General features: G+C 36.6%; 1 protein-coding gene across 9 annotated transcripts in view; it reads right to left on the bottom strand.

Annotated features, from left to right (window-relative positions):
• Positions 1–1013: 1013 nt before the first annotated feature.
• LOC132701935 (neuropathy target esterase sws) overlaps positions 1014–16903 on the bottom strand; it is a 40443-nt gene continuing 24553 nt past the window's right edge. For 3 of the 9 annotated variants that reach the window (XM_060670260.1, XM_060670261.1, XM_060670264.1), the window contains 5 exons: positions 8786–8902; positions 4589–4800; positions 3214–3470; positions 1490–1592; positions 1014–1220 (listed from right to left, as the gene is read on the bottom strand). In XM_060670260.1, coding sequence (XP_060526243.1) covers positions 1101–1220; positions 1490–1592; positions 3214–3470; positions 4589–4800; positions 8786–8902 — 809 coding nt within the window. In that variant the 3' untranslated portion in view covers positions 1014–1100. Of the gene's footprint in view, positions 1221–1355; positions 1430–1489; positions 1593–3213; positions 3471–4588; positions 4801–6439; positions 6557–8785; positions 8903–16903 lie in introns of all 9 variants that reach the window. The other 6 variants (XM_060670265.1, XM_060670266.1, XM_060670262.1 and 3 more) reach the window with 6 other exon arrangements.

Here is a 16903-nt window from a genome sequence, read left to right as displayed (position 1 = left end):
AAAGTAACTATTCAGTCAACATTTATCCGGATTTGCCAACTAAATCAAACTACTCGATGAATGTGCAACAAGCCTGATTCTATTTGGTCTAGTTTGGGTATGCGTGTGACGGTAAGGTTTCCTTTTTTTGAATGAGTAGGGAACCGCTCAATCTTTAAAAAAACGTTTTAAGTTCTAATCGGTGTATAGAGTAAGGATACCCCATATATGCGAAGGGCCCATATAAGTATGAGTTTATGTAACTCATTTTTTCTTTTCGTCTTTCATCCTTTTTATAATTGTTTAACTGCACCTAAAACTGCAATCAATCGAGGTTACTTCCTCCATTGTTAGCAGTTTTGTGTTCATAGTCTTTGTTATCCGGGTTGATTGTTCTTCGATTGACGTCCACGACTATTTCAGAATAGACTTCAACATCCCATGGTCTTTAATTAGGAAAAACGTTTGTCTCTGTACATCAACTGCCGTTCGTTTCACTCTCTGATGTGTCAGCGAAGAACGCGTTAGGTTTTAGGCCAAGTGATAACAGCATTAGATTATTCTGACCATGCCGGACGTATAATCCAAATTCAAACTTATTGGTTAAACTCCATTGAGGCTTATACACGTCGAGCACTCATTTATGCTAGTGCTAGTGCTATCCTGTGCCCCTAATTGACCACAGTGGCACCAAAATTGTCTGTTCTAGTCGAAGTCCCTAGACCCAGGGGACCCATTCACCCTATGCTTTTGAAAATCATGGTTCTTGGGAGAAGCAAGAGCCCCGCCTCATCGTCGATCTACTACTAACTAACCATAGCGGTCCTTGTCGTGCATGGTGGTTCTGGAGATAAACTTTTGCTACTGAAGGATCTAGCTTCTTTTCCCCTAATTCACGTTCGTCATAATGGTGAAGACACGAGAACGGCCATTTCATCATCAGCGATTCGCCGCCTGGTTTAATTTTGGTTAGTTTTTTGGTGACTTTTGAGTGACATTGGAACTCAATAAATAAAATTACATATGTTGTTTTTAATTTTTTTATTATAACCTAGTCAGACTGATTTTGGCATTGACATAATGAACAAAACTTTTAATGCTAAAAATACGAAACCTAAATTTTACGAAAAGTTTTGAGGCTGCTTCACGTGGAACTCAATATCGGATTCGAGTTCGTTTTCTGATAACGAGAGGGAGCCGCCCGCTCGCCTCAGACCCCGCAACTGTTCACCATTTTCCTGCTTGGAGAAAAAGTAAAATTTTAACGATGATCCACTACGTATTCGCAAACGTGTACGGAAAGTGAAAAGATGGGGTGCGATGAAAAGCGTGACTAAAGCGAATCTGAGAAGCGTAAAAAATAGTAGTAGCATTACCGGCCACAAAATATTCTAAAAGGTTAGAGTTCACAAATTCTATCGCCATGCCAGCTGAACTGTCGCTCGTACAACTAAGGAGAGAAAAGAAAGTGACAGAAAAGAGAAGAGAAAACGCGCTACCACTACGCTACCTTGGAAAAACCACCGGTGGGCTCGGACGCGTAACCTCCTCTGCCCTCGTCGTCGTCATCTTCTTCTGAAGAACTGGAAGCGGACGATTCCCCTTCGTAGGGCCTATGACCGATACAAGGAAAAGTAGAGACTATTTTGTCAGTCTCTTTTAGAACTAGAGCTTTGAACCTACTCACAGTTAAGGTTCACCTTTGAAAACGCCAGAGTATCATTTTGTTATTGAAGCATCAAAATTACAGATTTCTGGTGAATAATTTTGTCAGGATTTGTAGCTAAACATCTACTGGATTCCTAATGCGTTGGTTGTTGTGATGTAATACACGATTACAATAACAATCAGAAGGTTGCAGTTCAAAAACTTGCTGCATTTGCATACAGTGTATGAAAATATTGTCCAAAAATACTTGCTTGAAATAAAATCCTGTGCTATAGGTTATGCTCAACTAAAATGTATATGATAATATTAACCACATCTTACCGTACCTTACCGATATAATTTTTTCCCGGATCAGCGGAATATTGGAAAGGTTTTTCCATGGCTAAAGAAAAATAATATGTATAGTCAGATAAGGGAACACTTAGATGTCTATAAGCTACTTCCAGAAACTCAGTCAGAATTCTCAACACTATGAAAGGGATGGATGGATAATAAGTGTACTGCACTTACCCGACTGAATTTCTACAATTTCTACAATTGAAGTACATTATGAACAACCTCCACCGCAAGAACGTTTGGGCCATCATGACAAACTTCGATTTCCGAAATAGACTAATTAATCTAATGGAGATGTGCGTTCAAGAATCCAAGACACAAAGGAACAAGTCAGAAACCTTCAATATTAATTCATAATTTTTTAACGCAGCTCTAGAATATGTGATGATATAGATGAAGGTGTAGAAATAGGCAAGAAGGAGATCATGTGCGACACGAATGAAGGACTTATAAGACTCCCTACGCCAAGAGAAGAGGGAGGTAAGAGAAAACTAAATATATCAAATTAGAGCGAAGAGACGTGACAACAGGTCTTTCGAGATAAATAAAACAAAAGATGTCAGTTAGGCAATACAGTGCCATGCACAGAGTGGAAACAAAGTAATAGCTACCCTAAGCAATTTAATTCCACCCCGCCATCTACCAAGAAAAGTAAAACTGAAGATATACAATACAATAGCGATTTCGGTGGCCTTGTATGGGTCAGAGGCGTGGGCCATGACTCTTGGAGAACAAAAAAGACTACTCTCCTTCGCGAATAAAGTTCTAAGGAAAGGAAAGTATTAATGCAGAAAAATAAATACAGCATTCCATGCATATGCGGCAAACAATACATTGGAGAGAGGCAAATAACTTCACCAGCAGTAGCCGAACAAAATCACGGGACCGGGCATAAAATATTATTCGATAAAACTCGACGAAAAATTCGAGAACCTATAGAATCTATAAGCAACCAAAAAATTTTAACCGCGACATATGGGAGACAATGTTCATGCCCCTCCCTCCTCTAGCCAACCCACACAGAAGGAATCCAGAAATTTTGTTACGGATTTTCCGATTAAAATGAGAAAGTCTATAGTTTTCGGATTTTAAGATGACCTTTGTTCGTAAATTTGTCCGTGTGTGTACTTTCCTGGGCTTAGTTAGGAATCTGTAATTTTGATGGGGATCAAGAAGCACAAAAAAAGTATTCGTTTAAAATGAAATTCCGTGCAGAGAGGAAAAACTCACCTAGCGACTTTGCACACCATCTGCGCCAAATCCGTGAACGTGTACTGGGACATGGGCCCGTCCTCGCCCAACTGCGATTTGTATACCTGCGAGGTTTTAAAAGTGGGCAGGTTGCCGGCCCTGCTCTGCCCGTCGAAGTACGCTTTGCCGTGCTGGTACCCCACCTCGCGGATGTCGTCGAAACTACCAAATTGCAAGGTCTTGTAGTTGTCGATGGGCGGTCGGATGTATTCGCAATAGTCGCTGTTTTTCACCTCCTGCAACACGAAAGCAGGGATTTCAGACCTTGTCTTATACATAGGGTGTCTCGAAATTAGTGAGCCAAACTATAACAACATATCCTACGTCTAAAATAAGCCTTGGTTTCTATATAAACATGACGAGAAGCGCCCCCCTCTAACGCTAGCACTAAATTGTTATATAACCTTTTTTTTGAGACAGCTTAGAATATAAATGTAGACGTAGATCGTTTTGTCGAGATCTTAGGGACAAGAAAGGCCTATGGGACATTATGATTATTAAAAAGCGCTAAAAAGAATAGATCAAATTTAATTAGGACCCTTCGCAGATATTACCTATAAGAAATCGCAACAACGAATTCCTTGAATATGACTTTACTAAGCGGCAAACGGATAGAAGTGGAATGTGATGATATCCGCGCCATCTAGGAAGAAGCATAAAAAGTACTGGATAAATAATGCCACATCCTAAGACTCAAACTGCTGTTTTACACCTCAGAAAACTGGGATCAACTTAAGTCCGTTGCAGAGCGAAATTTTAGCAATATTAGCAAGTAATTTATACAACACTAAGACAAAATTTTTTCCTTTTACATCTTACTCTAATACTGAAACACAGTGAAACCGTCAAACTGGAATAAAATAATGAAATTCTAAAGACTGACTTTACAAAATATCTAGGGTGGGACAAATATATTAAAACATTTGCCAAATAAAACAAGATTTCTAGTCATATTTTACCACTCCCTCTCTGACTTCCAAATGACGATATATTGGTTTGGGGAGGAGTAAGAAATTGTTATTTGAAAGAAGTAAACGTTTTGCAAAAGCTTTGTTTGATACACAATCTGTTAATTTTATAAGTGTAAACTAAATTACAAAATTATAGTTAGAAAATTAGAAAAACAGATGGTAAGCTCTCAGATTGTTCATCCAACAAATTTGAGGTGTATATAACTATAAATTTAAAGTTTAGTATATATCTATAAATGTATAGTTATAAAATTAACAGATGCTAAGCTATCAGATTGTTCATGAAACAAATCTGTCATTGTGGGTCATAGTAGAGGTAAGGATAACCTTTCCTTTTGCTCTTGATATAGTTTGTTAGATTATCAGACATAAATTTCACGCACCTCCAACTGTCTAACGCAGCTGACGTAGGCCAATCGCGACTGAATGTCCGGCAAGTCCGGAACCTTGACGGTCTTCGTAAACGGGTTCCAGCGTTTCCACAGCAACCACCAGCCGGACAAATCGTCGCCGTAGTTCGTGAGGTCGTGATCATCCACAGACCCGACGTCTATGGCCAAGATGTGATCGGCGCCCATACTCCTCATCACGTCGGCTACAACGCGGTGGAGGTGGTTATTAAAATATACTAACGCAATCGCAACACATTTTGCTCAACTTACGTCAACAAACGTGTTTCAAATTAGTCTTAAAGTAATAATAAATGCTTACCAAGCTTGGGCTTGGACTAACCAAAACTAAAACGAAGGCAAATAAAAACTGTTCAGAAATTTGAGCTGTAAATGAGCTTTTTAAAATAGAGGCGCTGGAGGGCTTTGGTTAGTTTTTACTACTAACTAAATATCCACCATGCTCGGTTTCTTAATGGGACAGCATTGTACTTATGGTGCTTGCCATTCGTCAAGAAAGTAGAAGGGAAACGGACAAGCAGTGCCTTAGTGTTCAGAATTACAGTTACTGTTCGGCAGTTATTGGCAATTGGTAGTGTTTTTAGAAGATGACGGAATTTCAGAAAGGTATGCTGAAAATGGAGGATTGCAAAGAATTGTAAACTTGAATGAGGTTCAGTGGTACGAAATGGGGGGTACTTCCGCCCTATCAATGTGAATCAAACCCCATAGGATTAATATGCGCAGAAGTAAAATGGTTTGTGGCAAGGTACGACACCACTTTTAAAGGTTCAAAACAATCTTGCAAGACAGCGGATTGTACAAAATGGAGTAATTAAAATACTACAGATCGATACAGGGCCGAAAAAAAAACGTTTTTTATTTTTTCTGTTCTCTGTTCTCCGTAACGGACTTCGGAAAGTTTCTGAAGCCGCATAACGTTAGAACGTTAGTTGGGACTACCGGATTCAAATTTTCCTCTATGCTAACGCTAAGCGATGCGCGGCCGATCAGACATCTACAGTTATTTCGTCGGCTATTAGTGATTTTTGCTGGGAAAAGTGGCAATGAAACAAAATAAATATCCGAAAGTTCGAGCTATCGAGGTGAAATTTGGTGAAATCCCGAGATGGTACCTATCGAAACTGAGCAGAATCGGAAGTCCCAAGTGTTTTTTAAAAGATTTTGAAAAATTCTTTTCGTTACCAAAAGAACATTATTTTCTCGAAAATGTCCGTTCGAAAAAAATTCTTGCACAAGAGATTCGGGGATATAACTCAAAAATACAATTTTGGCAAAAAATGTACAGGGTGTCCCAGTTATGGGACAAAAAACTGAAAATTGCCATATATGTAGTAATGCTACTGTCATTCAAAATTAGAAACGAAATATGCACGTTTAGTGAAACTTGTCAAGTTCTTGTATACGATTGATCAATCTTGAGGCAACGAAAACTGTCCGACGCTCTACACAGATTCAGAGCTTCAGCTTACAAAAATAGGGACATAAATTTTAGCCCTTCGTTTATACGATAAAAGTAACAAGAAAATTAGAAAATTAATTTCATTCAAAAACCTAACCGTTATTATTTTACAAACGAACTATGTCTATTTACTGATCAACGTATACGTTCCAAAATTAGTAATAGAAATTGAAGCCAAAAGGAAAGTTGCGGCTCATTTGTATTTGACGTTTGCGACCCTAATCTGATTTCCGCAGACTCGAATTGCTGTAAAAATCCATCAAAACGGCGGGAACTTACCTTTCAACATTCAGCGAAGAGATAAAACAAAAAATTTTCAAGTCTTTTCGCATATAAAATCAGAGAAAACGGGAACATCTCACCTGGCACGTTATTTATATAACATCCGTCGACTAACATGTGACCGTCAACCGGGTCACACAACGGAGGAAAAATGCCTACAATCGACATGGATGCCCTCACATATCTCCACAGAGAACCTGCCGACGCAACTAGCCTTTTAAAATTTGCACTTGCGACCAACAAACAAAGTTAAACAAAAAAAAAAACAACAACAAAACCGTTCGACCTCGAAAATTAAGCGGTTTGTGATTGGTTTACCAAACGGTTAGTTAGTAAAAAAAAGGAAAATATTACGAAGCACAAACCGATCGGGATGATGTCGTAGAAGATATGCTATGCTACCGACTTACCTTTTCAACGCGCGGAAAAGACATTTCACTACATTACTTACCTCTAAATCAATTGAAGGCACTTTTATGCAGAAAATACAGATCCATATTTACATAAATGAAGGCGAAATTAGGTGTGCAATATTAATAATTTGTAGAGTTAGTATTGAATCTTAACCGGACCCAATTACAAATAAATAAAAACATATAAACAAAATTAAAACAACATATTAAACACTCATTATTCTGTTGGCTTTCTCAAACCTTAGCTGAAACTAGTTTGTATTCTACACTGTATCTGCTTATATACGGTTTGAGGGGGCGGAGCTAAAAGAGGGGCATGGACATTGTCTCTGGTGACTGATTACATTATGGGTAAAAGGTGAAAGGTCATAGCCTTAATGCTCTTTCAGGTTCTTTAAGCTTAGTTTATATTTTTCGTCCCGCCTTTCTTAGCGCATATACATGGAAAGCTGTAAAGTCCTGGTGTATCAAACGGAATTTTGTCTTCGATGGAACGAAGAACTTCTGATACCTGCTCAGTAATGTCATGAATGTAAGGAAGGAATGTAAGGGGCTTGATGTCGAACTAATTTTCTTTGGAAAAAAATTGTGGTTGAGAAAGTTTTACGACGCTGTAAACAAGATGTTAATAACCGATGACTTAGCACAGTGCATGAGGGTATCGGTCTGTGTGCCTGAATGACCCAATGTTAGGTCTGATTTTCTACTAATGGGAGATGACTATTAGTTTCTAACTCAGATCAAGACTGGTCGACCTATTTGTACCACTATATACCATACACCATACCAATTCTTTAATACCGCATGTAAGATTCTACTTAGGGACCTTCAAGATCGACAGATCCTTCAAGAACAGGTAGTTTTGGTGAAGAGCAAAGGCACCAGATTCAGAAAAGAAATGAAGAAAATTTAATATCTCAATGGTCATCTGCTTTTTGGATTACCAAAAGGCATTTGACTGTGTTAACTCGAAAATGCTGTGGAGACTTCTTCGAGAGATGAGAGTGACTGAACACGTAATTGCACTACGTACAATAACAATATGGCCAACTCAGAACAGAAAACATGCTCGGTAGGCATGCATCCTTTCTCCAGATCTTTTGAACATCTATGGAGAATACATAATAAGAAAGTCATTAGACCAATGGTACAAATGTGCATTGCAGGAAATGCAGGAAATATTAGATCCTTGAAATCGTGTGGGGACAGAGAGCAATAAAAAATATAATCCTTGATCCTTTCCATCTTCCCACCTGGGACTGATATGATTAAAGCATCAGACAGAAAAGGATTGATTCATTCAAGATATACTGTGTGCTGGAGGTGCTTGCTTCGAATTCCATGGACGCCTCCCAGGTCGAACGAGTCAATCGAGTCAATCATTACAGAACTGAACATCCGCAAAAAATTCTCTTCTAAATGCCTTGCGAGCATAATGAAGGGCGAACGTCTACATGGCGCTCCCTAACCCGATGGAATGATGTAGCTTCTCGCCAGTATTGCTTTCAGATATAAAGTGTCGTGGACCTTTTTCTTAAAAGTTTCTTACCATGACTGGTGATAATGGAGAACTCTTAGCTCTTCCTGATATTGGTCCATAAATTTGAGAGCTCCAAAAAAAATATGTTCCAGGCAATTAGGATGAGAAGATTCTCGGATTTTAATATATCCGAAATTAGGTTGAGACTCTCTGGAAGTAGAATGCAAACCAGTGTAAGTTAAGCTCTGGTTCGCAACCATTGCAGGAGGAATCCAGAAAATTTGTAAGTAGAATTACAGTAGTTGATAGTTAAGTTTCTTTGGAGAAGTAGCACATTGAACTATTCAAGGGGCCTAATTCTTGAACTCGGGGATCTCTACCTCTTTCTACCCCGCTTTCATGAATTGGGCCCCTGTTAGCACGGGACTACCGGATTGGACACGTTAATTTCGTCTTCGACAGAGTAAACAGACTCCAAAACACCTACACAAAACAGGAAACGTTATCGGAGAGAGCAGTGATGATTCTTTTACCTGGAAGATTGTTGGTGTAGCCACCGTCCAGCAGCAAGTGGCCGTCTTTCGGGTCGCAGAGCGGCGGCATATACCCGGACAGGGACATGGATGCCCTGACGTAGCGCCACAGGGACCCTACGGCACAACAAGGCCAAGCGTCTCAACTACGTATATCAAGCCTATATAATTTCATGTTCGGTAAAAGGTGTCGATGCAGTGATGGGCATCGACGCTGTTATGCGGAAAGGTGACCTCCAAAAACCTCATGCCCATCGCTGCATGTGGAAGAAGAGGATGGGCGAAACGAAGGCAACAACCAGTCTTAATAGTGGTTCCTTCGCCTTACCTCTACGTACGTAAGTAGGTTAAGTTTGTTCAACAAAACTGATGCCCAGTTCACACCCGTTTTCTGCTAGCAGTCTAACACGGAGCAACTTACGCAGGGAGACATGAGCAGAGATACTTTCTGGTTCTAAGCTTTTTGCATAGTATAAACTATTTTAAAATATTTTTCATTTTTGGATTCTACGTAAAAAATAAAGTTCAACGTTTTGTATCATTCCTTATCTTGACAGGAATCTGGTAGACGGTTCATAGAAGGATTCAAACATTTTACCCTACCATTACTGTTTAGGGTGCAGGGTGTTGTAAGTAAATTCTTGCAAAGCTTTCTGTCGCATCGATGCACTGCAATATTCAAAAATTATGATGAAATAGAGCACAATCTGAGGTTAACTTCTTTAATAATAATAATAAATAGTCCATGTTTGCGCTGAAAGCTTTATGTTCAGTACCTCTATAGATTCATCTCAATATTCAACAATAAAGGAAAATCTATATAGCTACTAGGTATATAGAGTCATTTATGTAAATAACCTTGAATAGCAAGTGCATCTTAAGGAAATATTTTCAAATATGCATAGCGTGTCATGAAGTCGTGGCCAATATTAGCTTTGTTAATTTAAATGCATTTTCATGCTCTAAGCGTCTCTATTCAGTACGGTTCTAATTATTCCTGCTATTTGTGCGGCCTTTGATTTGGTCTATAAACCTGACGGGGAATCTCATTCTTTTGCTATCGACTTTCTCATGGATCATAATTTTCTCCATTTGGTCCTTTCGTATCCCGTGACCGAAATATGTGAGTTTGCTTTGATGGACTGTTGGAAGTAGCCTTTCATGACTTCGAATAATGAGTTACTATGTATGGAAATATTTGCCCTCTGAGTTCTCAACATCCTGCTATAGCATATCATTTGAAACGAATCTATTCTGAGATTCTGAGCGATAGATTGCGATGGAGAATATCAGCGCTGTCAGAAGTCTGATCTTTATCATATTTTTTATTCAAAATTGAATGGTGAACTTATTAAAATGGCATATACATCAAAAAGTAATAATTTTTTGGACACTTTGTATAGCTTTAGAAAATGTTCAAAGGCGGGTTTAGACAGCTTCGTCGTCAAAGAATTTCCTATATAAATCTTGAGTCAAAATTGTTTAACGATATTGAGTAAAATACTTTTTACAGAAAATATTTCAGAAAGTGTTTGTCTTAGACATAGCATACCTTAAATAAAAGTTATTCGGAATCCATTTAGAATCCAAAAAATACAATGTTCTGATATCTACCACATGACACACACATGATATTTGAAAATATTTTCAGATTCATTCATTAACTACTCATATATCTACTCACATCAAAATTCGGAATATTAAAAAAAAATCCTTCTAGACATACGTCTAATAGGCCATATACGTGAATCATCTTGTATGGAGGCCCTGCCTATGCTGATAATACAGTAACTTTGGGAGCGATTTAAAGACAATGTTGAGGAGGATCATGAAATTTTATTTCAATTATTTCAAATGAACCAGTGCAAGAAACGCGATTTATGGATACTTGCCGATAATTTCATAGAGAATGCTTTTAATTTTGCTAGTTCGAAGGGACAATGCAAAATTGTCCTTTGAGGTATTGGTTTCTATAAACAATGGCGACGTCATTGGAGAATAAATATGAGAATAGAGCAACTTGGCATAATTTATTTTATACAATCGCATTTAAGATGAATACACCCCTAGATTTTGGATTTTTAAATAAATATAGATTTGGAGATCCATAGTCATATATATCATAGTTTACAATTTATAAAATACTCAACTGAAGTTTAAATTTAAAACATGGGCAATTTTCCATATCTTTGCTTTCCATTAGAGATATCGAAGAAAGTTGTCCCGAAAATTATTTTAATCCCACATACCAAATTTCATGACAAAAATCTCATTCTTAGTTTTTTCATTATTTTGTTCAATACATAAAATTATTAAAAGCTGATTTTTTACATGATAAATTACTGTATCATAGGAAAAGGAATAATTATCTTATTTCAAGCAAACAATAATTTTTAGTAACTGATGAAATTTACCAAAATAATAAAAACAGTCATTTTCATAGTACAAATGTTAGCTCGCTCTACTAGTCCTTCATTTAATCGAATACATTTTTCAATTCCTTTCAGATTGTGTTTGTGTTGTGTCTAAGTTCTGGAACAAATTGGGAGTGCAGTCTGGAAATGGAAATGGAAAACAGGCAATACATGATTATAGCAGGAAGGGAGCAAGATATAAAATTGGAAAAGGGTATAATAAAAAATGGAAGGGAGTATTTAGGAATTACAAACTGTACCAATAAGAGAGACGACAAGGACATAATGAAAAAAATATCCAGGGGTAAAAACATGACTGCAAGATCTCGTCAGAAATGAAGACATTCCAAGTAGATGTGTGCTACTACCATTATGGACAAGATACATAAAAAACAGCTGAAATGGTATGAGAATCTACGTCGAAAGAACGACGGAAGAGTACCAACAAAGGCATGGGATCATACCCCAACACAAACAAACAAAGAGGAAAGAAGAAAAAAATGGATAAACCAAATAGCTCAAGAAATGGGGGCACGAAGGCTGCAAACATCCCAAAATGTACCGAATTTTACAAAAAATTAACAAATATCAGCTTAAATTCACAAAACAATTTTAAAACCACTCAAAAGGAAATGAATATAAAAATGTTATATTCTTTTAAAAAAATGCCACAGAAAAAAGGCATGAAATATATTCAAAAATAAAATGAAGATGTTCCAGGTAGATGTGTGCTACTACCATCATGGACAAGATAAATAAAAAACAACTGAAATGGTACGGGCATCTACGTCGAATGAACGACGGAAGAGTACCATCAAAGGTGATCATACCCCAACACAAACAGACAAAAGAGGAAAGACAAGAAAAATATGGATAAACCACATAGCTCAAGAAATAGGAGTAAGAGGGCTGCAGGAAGAAGACGGGAATGAGAAGGACCGGTGGCGTTTGGGATGCGAGAAGCGGCAATAAAGCTGCAATAAAAGCAGCTATATACGTATATACAGTTTGTTATCATTTTAACTATTGACAACAATTCTTGAAAGCAAACATCCCAAAATGTACCGATTTTACAAAAAATTAACAAATATCAGCTTAAATTCACAAAACAATTTTAAAACCACTCAAAAGGAAATGGATATAAAAATGTTATATTCTTTTAAAAAAATGCCACAGAAAAAAGGCATGAAATATATTCAAAAATAAAATGAAGATGTTCCAGGTAGATGTGTGCTACTACCATCATGGACAAGATAAATTAAAAACAACTGAAATGGTACGGGTATCTACGTCAAATGAACGACAGAAGAGTACCATCAAAGGTATGGGATCACACCCCAACACAAACAGACAAAAGAGGAAAGACAAAAAAAAATGGATAAACCACATAGCTCAAGAAATAGGAGTAAGAGGGCTGTAGGAAGAAGGCGGGAATGACAACGACCGGTGGCGTTTGGGATGCGAGAAGCGGCAATAAAGCTGCAATTAAAGCAGCTATATACGTGTATACATTTTGTTATCATTTTAACTATTGACAACAATCCTTGAAAGCAAACATCCCAAAATGTACCGAATTTTACAAAAAATTAACAAATATCAGCTTAAATTCACAAAACAATTTTAAAACCACTCAAAAGGAAATGAATATAAAAATGTTATATTCTTTTAAAAAAATGCCACAGAAAAAAGGCATGAAATATATTCAAAAATAAAATGAAGATGTTCCAGGTAGATGTGTGCTACTACCATCATGGACAAGATAAATAAAAAACAACTGAAATGGTACGGGCATCTACGTCGAATGAACGACGGAAGAGTACCATCAAAGGTGATCATACCCCAACACAAACAGACAAAAGAGGAAAGACAAGAAAAATATGGATAAACCACATAGCTCAAGAAATAGGAGTAAGAGGGCTGCAGGAAGAAGACGGGAATGAGAAGGACCGGTGGCGTTTGGGATGCGAGAAGCGGCAATAAAGCTGCAATAAAAGCAGCTATATACGTATATACAGTTTGTTATCATTTTAACTATTGACAACAATTCTTGAAAGCAAACATCCCAAAATGTACCGATTTTACAAAAAATTAACAAATATCAGCTTAAATTCACAAAACAATTTTAAAACCACTCAAAAGGAAATGGATATAAAAATGTTATATTCTTTTAAAAAAATGCCACAGAAAAAAGGCATGAAATATATTCAAAAATAAAATGAAGATGTTCCAGGTAGATGTGTGCTACTACCATCATGGACAAGATAAATTAAAAACAACTGAAATGGTACGGGTATCTACGTCAAATGAACGACAGAAGAGTACCATCAAAGGTATGGGATCACACCCCAACACAAACAGACAAAAGAGGAAAGACAAAAAAAAATGGATAAACCACATAGCTCAAGAAATAGGAGTAAGAGGGCTGTAGGAAGAAGGCGGGAATGACAACGACCGGTGGCGTTTGGGATGCGAGAAGCGGCAATAAAGCTGCAATTAAAGCAGCTATATACGTGTATACATTTTGTTATCATTTTAACTATTGACAACAATCCTTGAAAGCAAACATCCCAAAATGTACCGAATTTTACAAAAAATTAACAAATATCAGCTTAAATTCACAAAACAATTTTAAAACCACTCAAAAGGAAATGAATATAAAAATGTTATGTTCTTTTAAAAAAATGCCACAGGAAAAAAGCATGGAATATATTCAAAAATGAAATGAAGATGTTCCAGGTAGATGTGTGCTACTACCATCATGGACAAGATAAATTAAAAACAACTGAAATGGTGCGGGCAACTACGTCGAATGAACGACGGAAGAGTACCATCAAAGGTATGGGATCATACCCCAACACAAACAGACAAAAGAGGAAAGACAAAAAAAAATGGATAAACCACATAGCTCAAGAAATAGGAGTAAGAGGGCTGCAGGAAGAAGATGGGAATGAGAAGGACCGGTGGCGTTTGGGATGCGAGAAGCGGCAATAAAGCTGGAATAAAAGCAGCTATATACGTATATACAGTTTGTTATCATTTTAACTATTGACAACAATTCTTGAAAGCAAACATCCCAAAATGTACCGAATTTTACAAAAAATTAACAAATATCAGCCTAAATTCACAAAACAATTTTAAAACCACTCAAAAGGAAATGGATATAAAAATGTTATATTCTTTTTAAAAAAATGACACAGGAAAAAAAGCAAGAAATATATTCAAAAATGATTCAATTAAAAAAAATAAAAATATAATTTAATTTCTTTTTGTCACAGATTTAACCACCGAACATCTTTGACTGCCGGCATTAAATGATCAAATTTACGCAAACCGTCTTGAAAGTCTTCAACATCTTCATCCGAAAATGTTTAAAAAATGTTGAGTATCATGTGGAACATTAACCTGTATGACTGTGCAAAACTTCAAATCTATGTATATTCATATTAAATGCGACACACTGTGCAAATAAATAAAATGAGTGTAATACTAAACATAGCCGTGTTTGTACGCTTTGCCTGGAATATCTTATATTCAAAGGTCTTGCATAGTTTATCTATCGTTAGACGCAGCGCCTGTAAAAGTAGTTTGTTTTTGTTTAACTAGGGACCAAATTGCATATTTGAAAAAGAAAGCAATTTAAACTAAGCAAGATGTTTCCACATATCATCGGGCTCATTATTAGACAAGGGCAGACGCCGCACCTGACTTCAAAAGTATGAGCGTTAACTAGGCCTAGCGCTCAACAAACTTAACTTAAACAAATAAGACATTCCCAACAACCATGTTGCCAGATCTAAACAGTTCGTGTGTTAATAATAAACGTATGAATCGAGATGGATGCAAAAAAAGGAGTCTTGTTAATCGAAAGTGTCCGATCTAAACACAGACAAAAGGCATGCCGAGTATGCAACAAGCACAAAGGTGTATGTACACGTTAAAACGTCAATTGTGGGAGTGCGTGTGTGAGTGTAGTGGGTGACGGGTTGAGTACGGCTAATGGTTGAGCACCGTGCGCAAATCTTCAATAATGTCCTTCGACTGGATTATGTAGTATGACGGCCGTAACACAAAAAAAACTTGAAATCAGCTTCTACCACCTACCCAACGAAAGAAATAATAAACAACCCTGCCTGCGGGGGGCTAAGTTTGTTAAAATTATATACAGGACTAACCATCATAAACGTCCATCTTCCTCTAACTTTTTTCCTTCAGATTTAAAAAAAAAAAGTTTAATGCAGAAGTTGAAATGTACAACTTTTACATGTAGCCGGCGAGTCAACGAACAAACTGTTTTCAAATTTTGTTTTAAATTCATTTTGAAATTCTTCAACTTATTAGTCTTTCCAATATTTTAATGTTTCTAAAAAATACTAGGTTTCATTCTCGCAACAAATTACGATAGCGCCATTATTTTATTATCACGTCCACATATAGGAATAAAAAAATTGAATTATCGTTTAAAATAAACGAATATATTTGGATCATTTTAAATCGAAATGTATCGATTTTCTTAAATTGGCACACCATATATAGTATTATTGTTTACGAAAACCTACAACTTTTATTATTCCCTTTCCAATATTTACTCTTCTTTCTGTCTAAGACTTTGACTATAGCCTTATTTGGCATTGACAAAACTATTAGCCACAGTAAAGATTAAAAAATGAACAGAAGAAAGAAATTGGAGATGTAGATAAAGCAACATACAATTAATAGCAATTTTGGTGAAAATAACGCCCAAATTTTAAGTAAGAAAAAGTAAAAAATACCTTGTTTTAAATTATATTTACACATATTTAGTCTTCTGGACGGTAATGCGGAGAAGCTCAATCTTGCTGAAACTACTTTTGTTCGATATCCATATTATCAACTTCTTGAAGTAATTGAGGTAAATTATTCTGCAAATAGTTTAAATAAGTGGTTCGCTAAGAAAATATGGACCAATCCAACTTTAAACTGTTGTACTCCACAGCACACATTAAGCGACCAATACTTTTAGTTCTGCACTTTTCGAACCGAAAATGCATTAACTGCTGTATAATAATGTTGTGACGATTAACTGCACCATTACTGGGAAAAGTAGGGGACTGGACGTTTATAATGAATCACAGGGTGGGCCAATTGTGGGGACATTAGAGGTCCGAACCTTCTCTGTGACGGTGTGATTTATATATTTACTTTTAAGTTAAGAACTATAAAAACATTATTTGAAAGAGAAAACATCATTACTATTCTCAGAGTGCAAGTCTCAGATAAAAACAAATATTGGAAAGCGTTAAATGACGATCGTAATCCATGGTTGCCAAGTTGCACCTTCGCCTGTCTGCTATCATTCTATAAACTCAACAAGAGAATAGGAAAAATTAAACAAAAATAACCAAATATTTGCTGGTTTCTATAGAAAAGTATTTGGTTAGTTTTAGTTAGTTTAATTGATAGAATGATAGGAGACAGATGAAGGAACAACATGGGAACAATGAATTCTAGTAATACATTTAACACCTTCTCAAATACTATCGATTGGGCTAAAAATTGATCTTAAACCAGAACTTTTAAACCAATGATAAGAAATTTGTGGTTCTAAGTTCCTTTAGGTTCGGTTTATGTTTACGTTTATGTCAAAGCCGTTTTAGATTATTTGTCTTTTCATATGTATGTATTTGTATTTCTACGTCCATTGGTATAGAGGTTTAATTTGTTGACA

The sequence above is a fragment of the Cylas formicarius genome, unplaced genomic scaffold (assembly GCF_029955315.1).
Source record: "Cylas formicarius isolate icCylForm1 unplaced genomic scaffold, icCylForm1.1 PGA_scaffold_5__7_contigs__length_24384050, whole genome shotgun sequence".
In the NCBI taxonomy this organism is placed as follows: domain Eukaryota; kingdom Metazoa; phylum Arthropoda; class Insecta; order Coleoptera; family Brentidae; genus Cylas; species Cylas formicarius.
The sequence above is the reverse complement of the archived record's forward strand: the minus strand, read 5'-3'. Positions and strand labels throughout refer to the sequence as shown.